The sequence below is a fragment of the Zootoca vivipara genome, chromosome Z (assembly GCF_963506605.1).
Source record: "Zootoca vivipara chromosome Z, rZooViv1.1, whole genome shotgun sequence".
In the NCBI taxonomy this organism is placed as follows: Eukaryota; Metazoa; Chordata; class Lepidosauria; order Squamata; family Lacertidae; genus Zootoca; species Zootoca vivipara.
In genome coordinates, this window is record NC_083294.1 from 15,342,833 (window position 1) to 15,358,816 (window position 15,984).

The 15,984-nt window shown below is 45.5% G+C and overlaps 1 protein-coding gene and 1 non-coding gene across 2 annotated transcripts in view; one reads left to right on the forward strand and one right to left on the reverse strand.

Annotated features, from left to right (window-relative positions):
* The window catches only part of NUP188 (nucleoporin 188), a 47,786-nt gene extending 32,126 nt beyond the window's left edge, over nt 1–15,660 (forward strand). Inside the window, exons 34-44 of the mRNA XM_035113024.2 lie at nt 316–497; nt 1,133–1,333; nt 2,445–2,537; nt 4,113–4,271; nt 5,463–5,600; nt 7,512–7,586; nt 8,777–8,986; nt 10,566–10,697; nt 11,450–11,523; nt 11,880–12,009; nt 12,515–15,660. Of these exons, the coding sequence (XP_034968915.1) occupies nt 316–497; nt 1,133–1,333; nt 2,445–2,537; nt 4,113–4,271; nt 5,463–5,600; nt 7,512–7,586; nt 8,777–8,986; nt 10,566–10,697; nt 11,450–11,523; nt 11,880–12,009; nt 12,515–12,685 (1,565 nt within the window). The 3' untranslated portion in view covers nt 12,686–15,660. The remainder of the gene's footprint in view (nt 1–315; nt 498–1,132; nt 1,334–2,444; nt 2,538–4,112; nt 4,272–5,462; nt 5,601–7,511; nt 7,587–8,776; nt 8,987–10,565; nt 10,698–11,449; nt 11,524–11,879; nt 12,010–12,514) is intronic.
* On the reverse strand, nt 10,894–10,967 carry TRNAN-GUU (transfer RNA asparagine (anticodon GUU)). Its single transcript has one exon. It is a non-coding gene; the product is annotated as a tRNA-Asn (tRNA).
* Nucleotides 15,661–15,984: the final 324 nt, after the last annotated feature.

Here is a 15,984-nt window from a genome sequence, read left to right on the forward strand (position 1 = left end):
GGAAAGAATGTGGTTCCTGAACCCAAGCATTCCTGAAGTGGTTTGGGAACAAACCATGGGACTGTAGCTTTGGACGCAGTGCCAGCCCAATACATTATCACAGTTGAGGGGCAGATTCCAGCTAGGCACATGCATTTGAGGAAGGAATAGAGCAGAGCTGGTGAGGGGGTATGGTCTAGGGAGAATCCTGAGGGCCACATTCATCCCCTGGGAGTGATTTCCCACCTCAAAGTAAGGTTTTTGTCCAACATTAGGCTGCTCTATATGTTTTTCCTTGTGCTCCATATCAAATTCCTGTGTGCATGTGTGTTATAGTGAGTGAGATTCCTGAGTATTCCCAGCTGGTGTTGAGCGTGTGTGAAACACTCCAGGAGGAATCCATTGCCCTTTTTGACCAGACTCGGCATTGCCTGACTTCTGGGGACTCAACAGATGACAAAGACAGCATGGAGACAGACGATGCCTCCCGGCATAAGCAGAAAGACCAGCGAGATGGGGCAAGTGGCTTCTAATATCTTTTATTAGTCTTGGGGAAAGACTGATAGGGGATGGCATCTCCAAGTGGGGCTTAGCTGCCCCTTTTTGCTCGAAGGCAGGAAATCCTGAAACTTCAAATAAAGTTGTTAATCCTCTCTCCCTTGAGGCCTCAGTTCATTTCCTGCCTTCATTCGGAGTGGACCACTTGATTCAGCTGTCCTGCATAGCAAGAAGACAGTGATTTAAACCAAAGTTGCTTGGAGCCAAGCTGAATACATAATTTCATGGCAGAATGGGTCTACTATGATTAAAACTTGGTTGGATTCAACCCTTGGTCTTCCAGGTCTAGCCTGATGCTAACCACTGCATGCCACACTGATGTGTAAAAGACGTAAATCCTTTTTAAAAATATATTTTTCATAAAAGTATTTATACACTGCATTAATTTGTATATGATGTACAGTATGTATATATGAGGTGCACTAATATGTATATGATTAAAACAACATATAAAACAATCACAAACTTAAAAACAACTGTTTGCTACGGTAGTAGCAGTTATCCTAAGTGGCTTGTTTTCTAACAGTCAGTATCCTTCCTTCCCCACCTGGGTGCCCATGTGTTCTTCGCTCCCTGCTCTGCCTCCTCCCAGCAGGTGTGTGTGCTGGGGCTTCACCTGGCGAAGGAGCTTTGTGAAGTGGATGAGGATGGGGATTGTTGGCTGCAAGTTACCCGGAAGATCCCACTGCTCCCAACTCTCTTCACCACCCTGGAGATAAGCTTAAGAGTGAAGCAGAACCTGCACTTCACAGAAGCCTCGTTGCACCTGCTTTTGACCTTGGCCAGGACCCAGCAGGTGAGAAGAGGCAAAAGCTTTATGTTCCTTCCACACAGTTTTAGCTAGCTAGTATTCAGCTATATGGCTGAGCCCCCTTTCCCCCAAATGCTTGTGGCTGTATGATCCCTGGGGCACAGGTGGGGAACATGTGCCCCCCAGCTGTTGCTGGGCACCATCATAACTAATAGTTATGAGGTGATGGGAGTTGTGGCCCAAGCAACAGGTTCTGTCACTCCTGCTGCTGCGGAAGGTGTTGGTCTGGTTTTGCCGTTCGCCCCCAGCATCTAATATTCAGTGGCATGCTGCCTCTAAGCATGGAGATTCTGAGGATTCTCTGAATCAGCAAACACGTTGCATAGTTTAAAGTACTGGGAAGAATGACTCAAAGTGGCAAAGGTAGGTCTCAAATGACATGTGGAGGAGAATGTGCATGTAACACAATCACATGGTTAGATTTCAGGGAAGATTGGCACAGTGGGGATTTGTATCAGGTGGGCTTGCCAGAGTGAAAGAAATATACAGACATACTGTTGTAGGAAGTAACCCCAAGGGTAAAACCCTCTGCAGTGCAGGAGTCACAGCTAAAGAACCCCTGACACTAGCCATTCAACCGCTGTTCAAACTTCTCCAGATACTTAATTTTCATTACAACCCCCTAAGCTGCATACCAGCTCAGAGCTGAGCTCATTGTTTCATCCTCTGCTTGTCTTGTGGGTGGGCTGTTGGATACTGATACTGGAGGGCCTGAAAGATGAGCAGGTAGAATGTTTTCCATTGTAAACACCAGAAGAAATCTCAGGGTCTTGTCAGAGAGAGATCTGTGGTGGCTTCAGTTTAGCTCCACCACCTGGAGAGAGAGGCTGGCGATACCACTTCTCAAGAATACAAATTCATGGAGAAGGGGAGCGCAATCAATGGCTACTAGCCACGATGCCTATGCCTTGCCTTCACAATTGGAGGCAGCAGTACTTCTGATCACCAGTTGCTGGAATCTGCCATGTTAGGTGGGAAATGCTATTGTGCTTGGGTCCTGTGAGAACAGGATGCCACTGTGAGAACAGGATGCTGGACTAGATGACCCCCCCCCTTTGGCCTCATCCAGCAAGGCTCTTCTTATGTTCTCTTGCAGGGGGCAGCAGCTGTGGCTGGAGCTGGTGTCATGCAGAGCATTTGCTTGCCTCTTTTGAGTGTGTACCATTTGAGCAGTGATGGAGCTGGTCAGGTGAGTGACTTCTCCTCCTTCCTTTTCCATTGTGGGTGACCCACTTTGTCAGAACTTTGCTTTGCTGCCATGGTGAAGCAAGGGTTTACTTTAAGTATATCACTGTAATTATCTGCTGCCGTTACTTATGTAACTCCATTGGTGCATGTGGCACTTTATAAAGGTGTTTTTAATATAGGTAAAGCTAAAGGGACCACTGTCCATTAGGTCCAGTCATGGCTGACTCTGGGGTTGCCGCGCTCATCTCGCATTATTGGCTTCCAGGTCATGAAGCCAGCATGACAAAGCCACTTCTGGCGAACCAGAGCAGCGCACGGAAATGCCGTTTACCTTTCCGCTTGGAGTCTTACCTATTTATCTACTTGCACTTTGACGTGCTTTCGAACTGCTAGGTTGGCAGGAGCTGGGACCGAGCAACGGGAGTTCATCCCATCGCAGGGATTCGAACCGTTGACCTTCTGATCAGCATGCCCTAGGCTCTGTGGTTTAACCCATACATACCACCAATTTACATAATATAGTGTGGTGTACAGCAGCATATATAGTAAAGTATAAAAGGGAGGTGGGGGTTGTCAGGGAGGTTTAGAGGGTGGTGACAAGGGAAAAGGCCTCTTCCATTGTGGCTCCCTGTCTCTTTCCAATAAGACCCTCCTGGCTCCTTCACTGACATCTTTTTGATGACACATTAAGACTTATCTCCCCACCCCCCCGGGCTTTTGATAGACTTATAAGATGTTGCTTTGTTCTGTCAAAGCTTCCTTTGGTTGTTAGGGGGTTATTTGCAGTTTTATGTGGCATAATGTTTTTATATTGTTTTTAAATGTGTTGTATGTTGCTTGGAGACATTCTGGTAACGAACAACTTGAGAAGTATAATAAATCATATTGTCACTATTAAAATGACTGGCTGATCAGAAAATGCAAGCATTTGTATAGGCTTGCCTTCATAAAAAGGGCTTTCAAGAGACACCTGTAAGTCAGAAGCAAGGTGCCCGCTGAATCTACCCTGGAAGAGCATTCTGCAGCAGGGGACTGACCACAATAAATGCCTAGTGGAGGCCAGTTAGGCCTCTGTAACATGAGAGACAACTAACAGCACTCCTCTGGATGATCTCAGTGATCAGACTGAGATACATGGGCTTGAGCATTTTTTAGTATAAGAGCACTGGTCTCTGACCTGAGGAGCTTTCAATCTAAATTTTACCATAAGGATAGAGGAGAGAAGTTGGGAGGGGGGAGGCGGAATATCCAGCTGTAAACAGGATCTATCCATGTTGACATCCCTGGAGAAACCCAATTCTATCAGAAAGCAACTGGCACATTCTCAGAGACATCTGTATAGCAATGATTTGTCTACAGTGGTACCTTGGTTTACAAACACAATTGGTTCCGGAAGTCTGTACTTAACCTGCAGCATACTTAACCTGAAGCGAACTTTCCCATTGAAAGTAATGGAAAGTGGATTAATCCGTTCCAGACAGGTCCATGGAGTACTTAAACTGAAAATACTCAAACCGAGGCGTACTTAAACCGAGGTATGACTGTATTTGAGTGGTGTGGTCCTTGTGTGATGCAGGTGCCGGCATCATTGCGGAAATCTCTGGATGCCCCTTCCTGGCCAGGAGTCTATCGCCTTTCCATCTCCTTGATGGAGCGCCTTCTGAAGACGTTGCGGTACAACTTCCTGACTGAAGCTTTGGACTTTGTGGGCGTCCATCAAGAGAGGATCCTTCAGGTTTGTTGGGAAAGTGTGTTTGTCATTAAGTTCAACTCTTCCATATGTGTCTTAATTGTTTCCCTCACTAATGATTGGTGGGTTTTTTTTCCCATACAGGTATATTTCTATCAAGCTTAGAATCCAATATTTCATTAAAATCTCCTATCACCACTTCATCATAAATACACTCATTAAGGCGTCAGAAACATTTGTAAATCATAGTGGGGGGAATCTGAATTAGGTCCATAAACATTAAGCATGGCTATTAAAGTCTTTGCTATTTTAGCACATAAAATTAAATAACACCCATTTACATCATCTGTTTTAAGTCATTTTTACGCTCTGCCAGATCTTGTTGAATCGGCTTTAAGACTTGTCTCTTTCAACAAATTAGTATGAGGATCCTCCTCTGCCATTTCCCCTGGCTCAGCAGATAGTGGCGCAGTTAGAATTAAGTCCAGCGTTGATCGTTTAGACCTAGTTGTCATCGCAACAGGTCATTAAAAGCAAAGTAATATGTAATGAGAACTTTTCTTCAGCTGATAATCAAAGTATTTGTCAACACAGTCTGATAATTCAGAAGTTTGAAAGCATTTTTATCAGGAAAGAGCTGAGAGCCTTGTCTCACAGCATCATCCTACACCAGAAGTCATCATCATTTCATTTTTGATGATGGCTTCCCATGGTCCATCGTGAAGCTACTTACAGTATATTGTAATAAGAACATATTTAAAACAATATATGAAATAGATTTTTAAAGCTGCATATATAAAAATTGTGTGAGTGTATGATACACACCAAGAGTTTAAAATCACAACAGCATTTGATTTTTCTTTCTTTCAGCATTTGAAAGATCAATTCAGATGCAATTCACATACCAACTTCAATAAAAATCTCCACCTAGAAGTCTTGTTGAAAGATGGGCATCTTTAGCAGGTGCCAAAATGACAATAGAGAAGGTCCCGGTCTGTTATTAGGTGCTGCCACACTGACATGCAGAACAGACATCTTGGCCAGCTTTTCCCTTTTCAGAAAGAAAGTGGGGTGGGAGATGGCCAGGATGTCTTGGTAGATTGATGAGAGATGGTAGGGATGCTTCAGTATTCTTGTAGCCATGGCACACTGATTATCAGAGTGCACTGAAAGACAGAGAGAAAAAGAGGAAATTTCTGCTCTTTAAGGTCTTGTCCCCCCCACCCCCTTTTCCAGTGCCTGACTGCAGTCCGGACTGTACAGAATTTGGCCTGCCTTGAAGAAGCAGATCATACGGTTGGGTTCATTCTTCAGCTCTCTAACTTCCTGAAGGAGTGGCACTTCCACCTGCCCCAGCTTCTAAGAGACGTGCAGGTAGGGAGAACTAGTTGTCTGCATGTCCCTGTCCTATTAAATTCTGCTTGCATATTGGCTTTACTGTGTTTACACATGATTAAACACTTTTGCAGAACTTTGTCCTTGTGCTTAAAGCAGTATGAATCTTCAAATGTCACCCTTACCCCATGTCACCTTCACACCTATTGTTGATCAGAGCAAAATTCATTACCCTTAAGCATGAAACCGAAGCCTAAAGCCAAATTGATTTCTCTTAATGAGAGAGCCCTACTAGGAAATGGCTATTGGGCCCAGATAGTAAAGAGGAGGTTTTAGAGGATGGGCAGAATTCACTTTTAAGTTGTTGTTGTTAAATTGCCAGCCCCCTTCACCATGAAGTGCATTTTATTGTTCTCTTTTGGTGATATTTAGTAGTATTTAGCTCTCTGCAATGCACCGTGATCGCTCCTAGCAAACCTCTGTAGAAAAGGAGGGATCTGTTCTCTGTCTGTGTTTATAGTAAAGTTTGCTGCCTTTACAGTAATTTTGGTGATGAACGTTCCTGAGCAGGAGGGATATTTTTGTAGTGTACATTCTACAACGTCCCAAGAGGTGGGCGCTTAGTGACACCCCTCTTTCTCTGTCCTGTAAAGGGGCTTGGGTCTCATGACACTCTTGTCATGGTGGAGTCTCCTGTCAGAGGATAGTATCTTTTTGCTTCCCATAGTGGTTTGGTTGGGGATTTTGCGAGCAAAAGAGCTCATGCTCTTTTGGAAGTCCCCAGACACCACAAACAATCCATCTTGCTTTCCCCGAGTGTCATGAGTGCTGTCTTCAGCAATGCACAGTCAGTGTGCCATGACTGTTATGGCATTGCCTGCAGATTCAGCCACCTCCGGACAAGATGCTCGCCGAGGAGGGGTCTGGTAAAACTCCAATGGCCCCTCCTCTGATTGTGCCTAGCACTTTGAGTCAGGAGCTCCCCATTCACACACCCATTCTGCAGGTGGGGTGAGCAGTACTACTTCCTTTGTCAGATTGGGGTCCCCCCCTCTCATTGGTACACTTGCATTTACAAAGAGGTAAAGAACTCCCTCCGTCATAGTAAACACAGAAAGGAGAGCTCCTATTCATAGGAAGCCTGTAAGGGAAAGAGTTGGCATCATCCAGGATGCATAAAAGAGGATCTCACAGAGCTCCATCAAATAGCAGTTCTGTGAGGTCTCCTTATCTCCCTGTTTTAGGGGCTCTTCTCCAGTCATCATGGAGCCAGCTAAGGGGGCAGGTGGTCCTGCTAATGCTTTAGCCCATGGACAGTGGTCCTCTGTAGGGAAGACCTGTTGGGGTGGAGGGTGAACTTTCTGAGGAAGAAATGTTGGTGGTTCAGTCTTAACCCAGATTGTTGGCTTCTGAGGTTTTTAGCCTTTCCTGGCAAAAGGGCCAAGGTTGTTAATAGCTTACTGAGAATGAAGTCCCATTTTGTGTTGCATCACACCAAGCCCACACCATTCAAGTCATGGTTGGATAGAAGGCCTTGTCCTCTGCTTATTGTGGGGGGGGGGGAGATAAATAAAAAAGCATTATACTTTTCCTACCTTGGTCCTGAATCGGTTGAAGTATCATTGGTATGGAAGGGTGTTTAATCCTGCCTTTCCTGCTCTTTCCCTGCACAAGGGTTTCTGCTCCATTTTCTATCCTGGTTAAAGGCTGTTTACACCCAGGAGTTTAGGTGGTCTTCCCCCTTCTAATTTGGTCTGCTTTGGCAAGGGAAGATATTCTACATCCAGATGAAAAATAGAGGTTAAGAGGTGACTCCTTCAAGATAGCAGGCTGAAATTTGAACTTGGGCTCTTTGAGGTGGTCCATCCTCTATCCTCCTGATGGGACACTGGCTTTATTTTCCATTTATCAGGAGATTTGTTATAAGAGACATTTTCTTGAACATTTCAGGTGAACCTGTGTTACCTGTGCCAGGCCTGCACTTCACTTCTGCACAGTCGGAAAATGCTGCAACACTACATACAGGTAAGGGGCCGAGGTGGCTGGTTCTCACTAGGCTTGGCCTGTGCCGCTTCAGACAGCAAGTGGAGACTCCCAGGATTGAACAAGAGGCCAATGTTCTGATCTGGACCTGGAAATAATTTGAATTGCTCTTGAATGACCACATGTGGGCAACCATTGTTGTTCCATGACTGCCTATTACTACAGTGGTACCTCTGATTACAAACTTAATTTGTTCCAGAGGCCCGTTCTTAACCTGAAACTGCAGAGTCTGTAATCCAAAGTGTTTGTAACCCAAGGTACCACTGTATTGTTACTGATGTGTGTGTGTTGGGCGGGCAGTAATTTTACAGAAAGTGGAAGATAAGTTCCAGGAATAGGAAACCTTTGGTCCAGGGGCAAAAACGGCCCAGCAGGCTGCCTCATTTAGCCCCTGAGGTCATTTCCCATAAACCATGACCACCTGCCTTGCTAGTGGATGTCATAGAATCATAGTTGGACCCTGTGTGAGAGGCAGAGAAGGGAAGATCTCCCAGGGTGGGAGGCGAATGGAAATATCTCAGGTGTGAGCTGGAAGGGTCCACCACTTTTTGTGTGAGACTAGGGTTGAAAGCTTTAATTTAGATTAGTTTCTTTTATCTTATTGGATTATGATAAAGCTTCAATAACCTTATTAAAAAAGAAGAAAAAACTCCCCCCCCCCCCGCCCCAAGACTACAACTCCCATAAACCCCAGCAAGCATAGTCAATAGCCAGGGATTATGGGAAGTGTGGTGCAAAAAGCCTGGAGTGCACCAGATTGTGAAAGACAGCTTTAAATAGTAGTTTTTCAACTTTTTAAAAAAGCCCATAATTTCATTCTTTTTTTGTAAACTGCATTGAGGTGTGCTCCCCCCCTTTTACAATCGAACAATATACAAATTTTATGAAATGGAAGTAAATGAGTGAAATTTCAGTGCTTCCAGTTCTTTTCATACTTTGTGTGAGGGGCTAGTAATTCAAAGGGGGGCAAGTACACATACCAGGATTCCAACTAGCTGCCAGATAGACCTGAATATGAGCAAAGCAAAAGTTCCTTTTGGAAAAGCCTCCCCAGTAGTGGTGATAGTTTTCCTGGTGTGTGCGTGTGTGCGCGCGCCTGTGTATGTGTATGTATATGTAGTCTGCGCTCTTGTCCCATGTCCCTCCCTTCACTTGCTTGGACTTCTTTTCAGACCAAGAATGGAGAGCCCCTCCCGTCTGCCATCCTGCCTCATGTCCAGCGCCCCCCACAGACCTCTGCCAAACCTCCCAGTCCGGAGACAGAGGCTGCTGAGCAGAAGGCTCTGCGTGCTGTGCAGTACAGCCTCCTTAAAATCCTCAGCAAGTCCCTCGCTGCCCTGCGCCACTTCACTCCGGATGTCTGCCAAATCCTTCTTGATCAGGTATAATAAGCCAGGCTCTCAAGGGGAAGAGTCCAGAATTCTGCGGTGGTGCCCCTGGCATGGACCTCCCCTAGCACCCAGGAAGTGCGCCCATTCCCTGCCCTCTTGGTGCTGGCAATGATTACCTTTTATATCCCTTGAAAAGTGTGTAAAGCTGAAGGAGGAAATTGGAAGAGCGACACTCTGTCCAATTTCCTCTTTCAAGCTCTATGGTGCCACAATTGCAGATAAGTGCCACTTAGACCCAGATTTGTTGGGAAAATGAAATGTGTGTCTAGATCAGGCATCCCCAAACTTCTGCCCTCCAGATGTTTTGGACTACAATTCCCTTCTTCCCCGACCACTGGTCCTGTTACCTAGGGATCATGGGAGTGGTAGGCTAAAACATCTGGAGGGCCGCAGTTTGGGGATGCCTGGTCTAGATGTTCTTTATTTCTCTCTGGGGTGGGGGTTGCTAATAAGGGGAAGGGGAGAGGAGAAGTGATTAGGGTGTGTGTGTGTGGCACTCACTTATAAATCCAAATACATGCCCATGGGTGAGAACTAAGCCTCTGTCATAAGTGAGACTTCAGATGTGACCAATGAATGTTTCCCTCTAGTTTCTGCATAATGGCTTGGGACCCAAGTGGCTTGAAGTGCACCTTCATTATCAACCATCTCATGGCCTACAATTGGGTCCCTTTTGGTGGTGCTGCCACTGGAGGTTGTCCAGTTGGCTTTGAGCTGTGACAGGGCCTTCTTGAGAGTGGTTCCCTGTGTGTGGAATGCCCTCCCTAGGGAGGTGTGTCTCTCTACCTCTGTATTAACTATTAGGGGGGATTTACCAGATGCGGGTGGCGCTGTGGGTTAAACCACTGAGCCTAGGGCTCGCCGATCAGAAGATTGGCGGTTCGAATCCCTGCAATGGGGTGAGCTCCCGTTGCTCGGTCCCAGCTCCTGCCAACCTAGCAGTTTGAAAGCACCTCAAAGTGCAAGTAGATAAATAGGTACCGCTACAGCGGGAAGGTAAATGGCATTTCCGTGCGCTGCTCTGTTCGCCAGAAGCGGCGACCTCGGCCAATAACGCGAGATGAGCGCCGCAACCCCAGAGCCGGTCACGACTGGACCTAATGGTCAGGGTTCTCTTTACCTTTACCTTTACCAGACATTAGGTGGCCATGAAATTATTATAACCTGGAATTATTAGCTGTGAGAGTAGGTGATAGTTTGTTTTTCTGAAATTTTAAAAACTGCTTTTAAAAGTTTCATTTTCATTTTGTTATTATTGACATATTTACTAACCTGGGCTTCTTTGGGAGAAAGGTCTGGATATAAAATGATCAATAAATAGATAGATCAAGTGACTCCTGATGGTATTGGTGAAATCTAGATTTAGCTGGTCTTTGCATCTGGCTTGCAGTCCTCTGACTGTTGCTGAACTAAAACTTCCGTCAGCCTCAGCAAGCAATGCCTGAGATGGTGGGAGTTGTAGTTCAGCCACACCCGGAGGGACAGAGGTTCAATCACACCTGCTATACAGCCTCAATAAAAGACTGATTTTGACTTCCATTTGGTTTTGACCCTGCTTCTTCTGTTGTAGTCACTGGACCTCGCCGAGTACGACATCCTTTTCATGCTGAGCTTCACCACTCCAGCTTTTGATTCTGAAGTGCCCCCCTCCTTTGGGACCCTCCTGGCCACAGTCAATGTGGCCCTGAACATGCTGGGAGAAGTAAGGATCAGGGGAGCGCACAGCTGTTTTTTTTCTAAAAGGGAACTGGGACGGGATGTGCTTGAGTTTAGGATGTCCTAGGATGTCCTAGGAGTTTAAAAAAGTTGTGTGTGAATCATAGAATTGTAGAGTTGGAAGAGACCCCTAAGGGGGCATCTAGTCCAATCCCCTGCAGTGCAGAAATCCTGCCCACAGCTGTCCCTGGGTGGGATCAAACCACCATCCTTCTGGTTAACAGCCAGATGCACTGACCCATTGCGTCACAGAGACCAATAGTGAGAGGTGAGAGATTGTGGTCAAGGGATGTCTCAGTGGATGTTTTGAGGTGGCTGGTGGGGATTGAACTTGGGACCTCGCACATGCAAAGCAATCTCTTAAGCTACATCCCTTCCCCGGGAGGCTATCCTGAGACACATGGCTCTGCCCAGGCAAATCAGAGCAAAATTATCCCTTCCTTGGGGACAGTCCCTTGCTTTGTGGCAGCAGGGATTTTCCGGAGTTGCTCCTCCATTCACTGTCCGATCAGCAATTTTGTCTATACATTGTGTGCTGTTCCTTCCTCAGGGTGGAAAGGAATCAAAGCTACATTTCCTTTATTGGGAAGAGGCTCCCTAAAAATTGCTCTAAAAAAATGAAAGCTGAATTCTGCATTCAGTGCTGAATTCTGTGCTTGCATGGGGTTGCAGAATACACTGGGCCTGGCTGAATGTCTAGCTTTTGAATATAACACAGCTTTTCCCTTCTCCCCAAAGCTGGATAAGATGAAGGAGCCTTTCACTATGGCTGCAGGGCTGGCCACCCAGCAGGAGGGGAACAAGACCCTCAAGTAAGTACCTAAGTTCCTTTTACTGCCCTATGGAACAGGAAACAGGGTGGCTCTCCTCCCTCCCAGCAATACCGTACACTTTAAGCTTGATTTGCTCTGTAGATCCTAGGTTCATGTTTTAACTTTTTGCAATTGTCAGTTAACCAGTGGGACACGAGAGGAGATACCTACTTTTGCAGCTGTTGTTGGACAGGCCCAGTCAGTGAAAATGTCCCTTGCCCTACCCGAGTGTTGAATCTGTGCTCAGGTTTACCTAGGGTTGAAACGGTACCTCTAGCTTCCAGGCTTACCACTGAGTTCCATCTGGTCTTTTATTTGTCAGCTGGCTTGACACTACCTCTTCCCTCCTCCTCCAGGTCTCTTCTGATGTTTACAATGGAAAACTGTTTCTACCTGCTCATCTCTCAGGCTCTCCGGTACCTGAAGGATCCAGCAGTCCACCCACGAGACAAGCAGCGGATGAAACAGGAGCTCAGCTCTGAGCTGGTAAGTAGTTTAGATGCTTGTATTATACCCCAAGAGTTACAATTAAATAACATTGGATATGTTTGAACAGAGGTTTGAATGGCCAGCTGTTGGGGATTCTTTATCTGTGACTCCTGCATTGCAGGGGGTTGGACTAGATGACTCTTGTGGTTTGTTTTGTATGATTATGTAAAAAGCCAAAACACTACCAATGTGTCAATGTCTGCGGTTGTTAATGTCCATGCATAGAGTGAATTAATGCACATCTTTGAAATTCCATGTGGGTTGCCTCCCGTGCTAGAGTAGATCTGCTTAAATTAATGGCTAATACATTAGTCCAGTTTACCCATTTCAATTTTACTTTGCATAAAACGTAAGTTCTACAACCCTGTACACCTGTCCCAACTGATCTCCAGGTAAATGTCAGTCTTTGAAATAGTAGAAGAAAGTAGAAGGTAGGGTTGTGTCCTGGATTGAAATAAAGTCTGAAGGAAGGACTCTAACTCTCCCTATCTCTTATTTCCAGAGCACGCTTCTTTCCAGCTTGTCCCGTTATTTCCGCCGGGGTGGCCCCAGTTCTGCTTCTGTGAATATTCTCCCCTCTTCACAAGGGAAGTCTTCCTCAAAGCTAGGCCCCGAGGGGCAGGAGCCGCTCTTCCAGCTCGTCCAGGCCTTTGTTAGGCACATGCAGAGATAAGACCCCGTGTGCCATTTTGAAATCCCCTGTGAGTTCATTTCCATCAGCTTTTGGATGTAGCCCCCCCCCCCATCTGCCTTGCCTCAGCCAGGCAAAGGAAACTGAGATGCCTTCACCAGAAGAGCACAACATCTAGAGGATGTGGAGTGGTCTGCAAACAGTGCCTCGTTCATACAAAACGAGCCTTGTGTGTCAGGTAAACCTGATGTGACTTTATAAGTATTGTTGAACTGATTCCTTTTCATAGCGCTTCTACAACTTGGGGAAGAAAAGCGGATGGAGAGAAAAAGGTGGCTTGGAATCTCTCCCCCCCCCCACCGCTACCCTGGATTGGACATTAATTAAATGTTGCCTCTTCTCTGGTGATGCACAGGCCAAATGATTGATTTTTGCCTAGAGATCATCTTTCAAGTGCTTTTTTTTTAAACTTACTGGACTAGTCAGAAAGCAAAGACAAGATGTTTTTAAAGGTGACCACCTTCTCCTCCTGTACCAGTATGAATATTGAAGTTAGAATTCCACTGCTTTGTTATCTCACATTTTTGTACCGCCTATTTCCTGTTTATACTGATTAAAAAGTGTATTTCTAAGTGGTTGTGAAATTCTAAATTTCTCGAGTCCACTTGGTGTCAGGCTGCTGGTTATTATTATTATTATTATTATTATTATTATTATTATTATTATTATTATTATTTCAACCCTGCAGGGCAAAGTAATTCATAGTAAAAACAGAAGATTCATCAAGCAGTGTGGGGTTAAGCCTGCTACAGAGCACTTCATACCCTGCATCCTTAAATGTCACAGCTGGGAGCGAGCTGATGCATTAAATTTGCATGACAAATGAGTAGAGTAGGTAGCTCTGGTTTCTGCAGGGTTTTGCAGTGGCCATATTCACATATAACTCTGAGATATGCTTCCATTTTCCAGCTGACTTTCCTCATAACCCTGGGACTTGGTGGGTATCTGGCACGGATCTGTGGCTTGAGTAGTAACAACAAACCATGGTTACTTTGTGCTGGGTTTGTAGCTCAGTATTTTGTGTGAAGCAAGCCCTTGACTGCATGCTGTATAACATTTAAGGAACACCCCACTTATGCACTGGGCAGATTATAGTGAAGGAGGGGGCTGTATATTTTTTTTAAATAAGGGTGGTCAGGAGACATTTGTTTTCCTTCTACCAGCCCCAAGTGAAAACAGAGGCTTTATTTAGTCCAGCGGACTTAAGACTTAAGAACATAAGAAGAGTCCTGCTGGATCAGGCCAACAGGTGGCCCATTCAGTCCCACATCCTGTCCTCAGTGGTCAGCCAGATGCCCCAACGAGAAACCCACTAATACAGTTTGAGCACAAAAGCAGTCTTCCCTCTTCTGGCTCCCAGCAACTGATATTCAAAAGCATTTACTGCCTCTAATAATGGAGGCAGAGCTCAGCTGTCATGGTTAAAAAGATAAAGGGACCCCTGGCCGTTAGGTCCAGTCGCGGACGACTCTAGGGTTGCGGCACTCATTTCACTTTATTGGCCGAGGGAGCCGGTGTACAGCTTCCAGGTCATGTGGCCAGCATGACTAAGCTGCTTCTGGCGAACCAGAGCAGCGCATTGGAAACGCCGTTTACCTTCCCACCAGAGTGGTACCTATTTATCTACTTGCACTTTGATGTGCTTTCAAACTGCTAGGTTGGCAGGAGCTGGGACTGAGCAACGGGAGCTCACCCCATTGCGGGGATTCGAAGCGGCGACCTTCCGATCGGCAAGCCCTAGGCTCAGTGGTTTAGACCACAGCGCCACCCGCCATCGTGGTTAGTAGCTTTCAATAGCCCTCACCTCTATGAATTTGTGATGGAGAAAAACCTCATGTTTTGATGATTCCATTTTCTTTTGAGCCTATGGCTAAACTGAAAAGGGGCTGTGCCTACATTTTACAGTACAGAACGAGTTGCTTTCAGGTACAGTATATAGCGAATGTTCGTTCCAGAACACTGAAAACAAGAAACACTTAGAATCTGTGGTGACCGCTGAATGCATGAAAAGAAAATCAGCCAGGTATGGCAGTTGTGCTCAATCTTGAAATGTTTTGTAGATAGATGAAAGAGGATATTGGGAGACATTTAATGAATAGGGAAACCCGCAAAATCTTAATAAAGAAAAACGCTGAAAAATGATTACAGTATATGTTATCACATGATACAGTGAGGTCTGATCTGAGAAGCAAAACTATTTTGATTGGTTCAGGATGATGACACTAGGTTGCAACTGCAAAGAGTGTTGTGATTTTTTGGTGAATTGAAATCACTTGTGTAATCTGGAAGTGTGTATGAAACATTGCTTTGGATGTGTTTTTTGGCAGTAGCAGCCTTATTTTTGAGGCTGTCCCTATATGCATTTGTATTTCAATAAAGGACTATTCACTTGGAGCCAGCATCCTTGTCTTTCGGGTTTCTGCAAGGGATACCTTGCAGTCTTTTGTTTAGTCGTTTAGTCCTGTCCGACTCTTCGTGACCCCATGGACCATAGCACGCCAGGCACTCCTGTCTTCCACTGCCTCCCGCAGTTTGGTCAAACTCATGTTCGTAGCTTCGAGAACACTGTCCAACCATCTCGTCCTCTGTCGTCCCCTTCTCCTAGTGCCCTCCATCTTTCCCAACATCAAGGTCTTTTCCAAGGATTCTTCTCTTCTCATGAGGTGGCCAAAGTATTGGAGCCTCAGCTTCACGATCTGTCCTTCCAGTGAGCACTCAGGGCTGATTTCCTTCAGAATGGATAGGTTTGATCTTCTTGCAGTCCATGGGACTCTCAAGAGTCTCCTCCAGCACCATAATTCAAAAGCATCAATTCTTTGGCAATCAGCCTTCTTTATGGTCCAGCTCTCACTTCCATACATCACTACTGGGAAAACCATAGCTTTAACTATAAGGACCTTTGTAGGCAAGGTGATGTCTCTGCTTTTTAAGATGCTGTCTAGATTTGTCATTGCTTTTCTCCCAAGAATCAGGCGTCTTTTAATTTCGTGACTGCTGTCACCATCTGCAGTGATCAAGGAGCCCAAGAAAGTAAAATCTCTCACTGCCTCCATTTCTTCCCCTTCTATTTGCCAGGAGGTGATGGGACCAGTGGCCATGATCTTGGTTTTTTTTTATGTTGAGCTTCAGACCATATCTTGCGCTCTCCTCTTTCACCCTCATTAAAAGGTTCTTTAATTCCTCCTCACTTTCTGCCATCAAGGTTGTGTCATCTGCATATCTGAGGTTGTTGATATTTCTTCCGGCAATCTTAATTCCGGTTTGGGATTCATCTAGTCCAG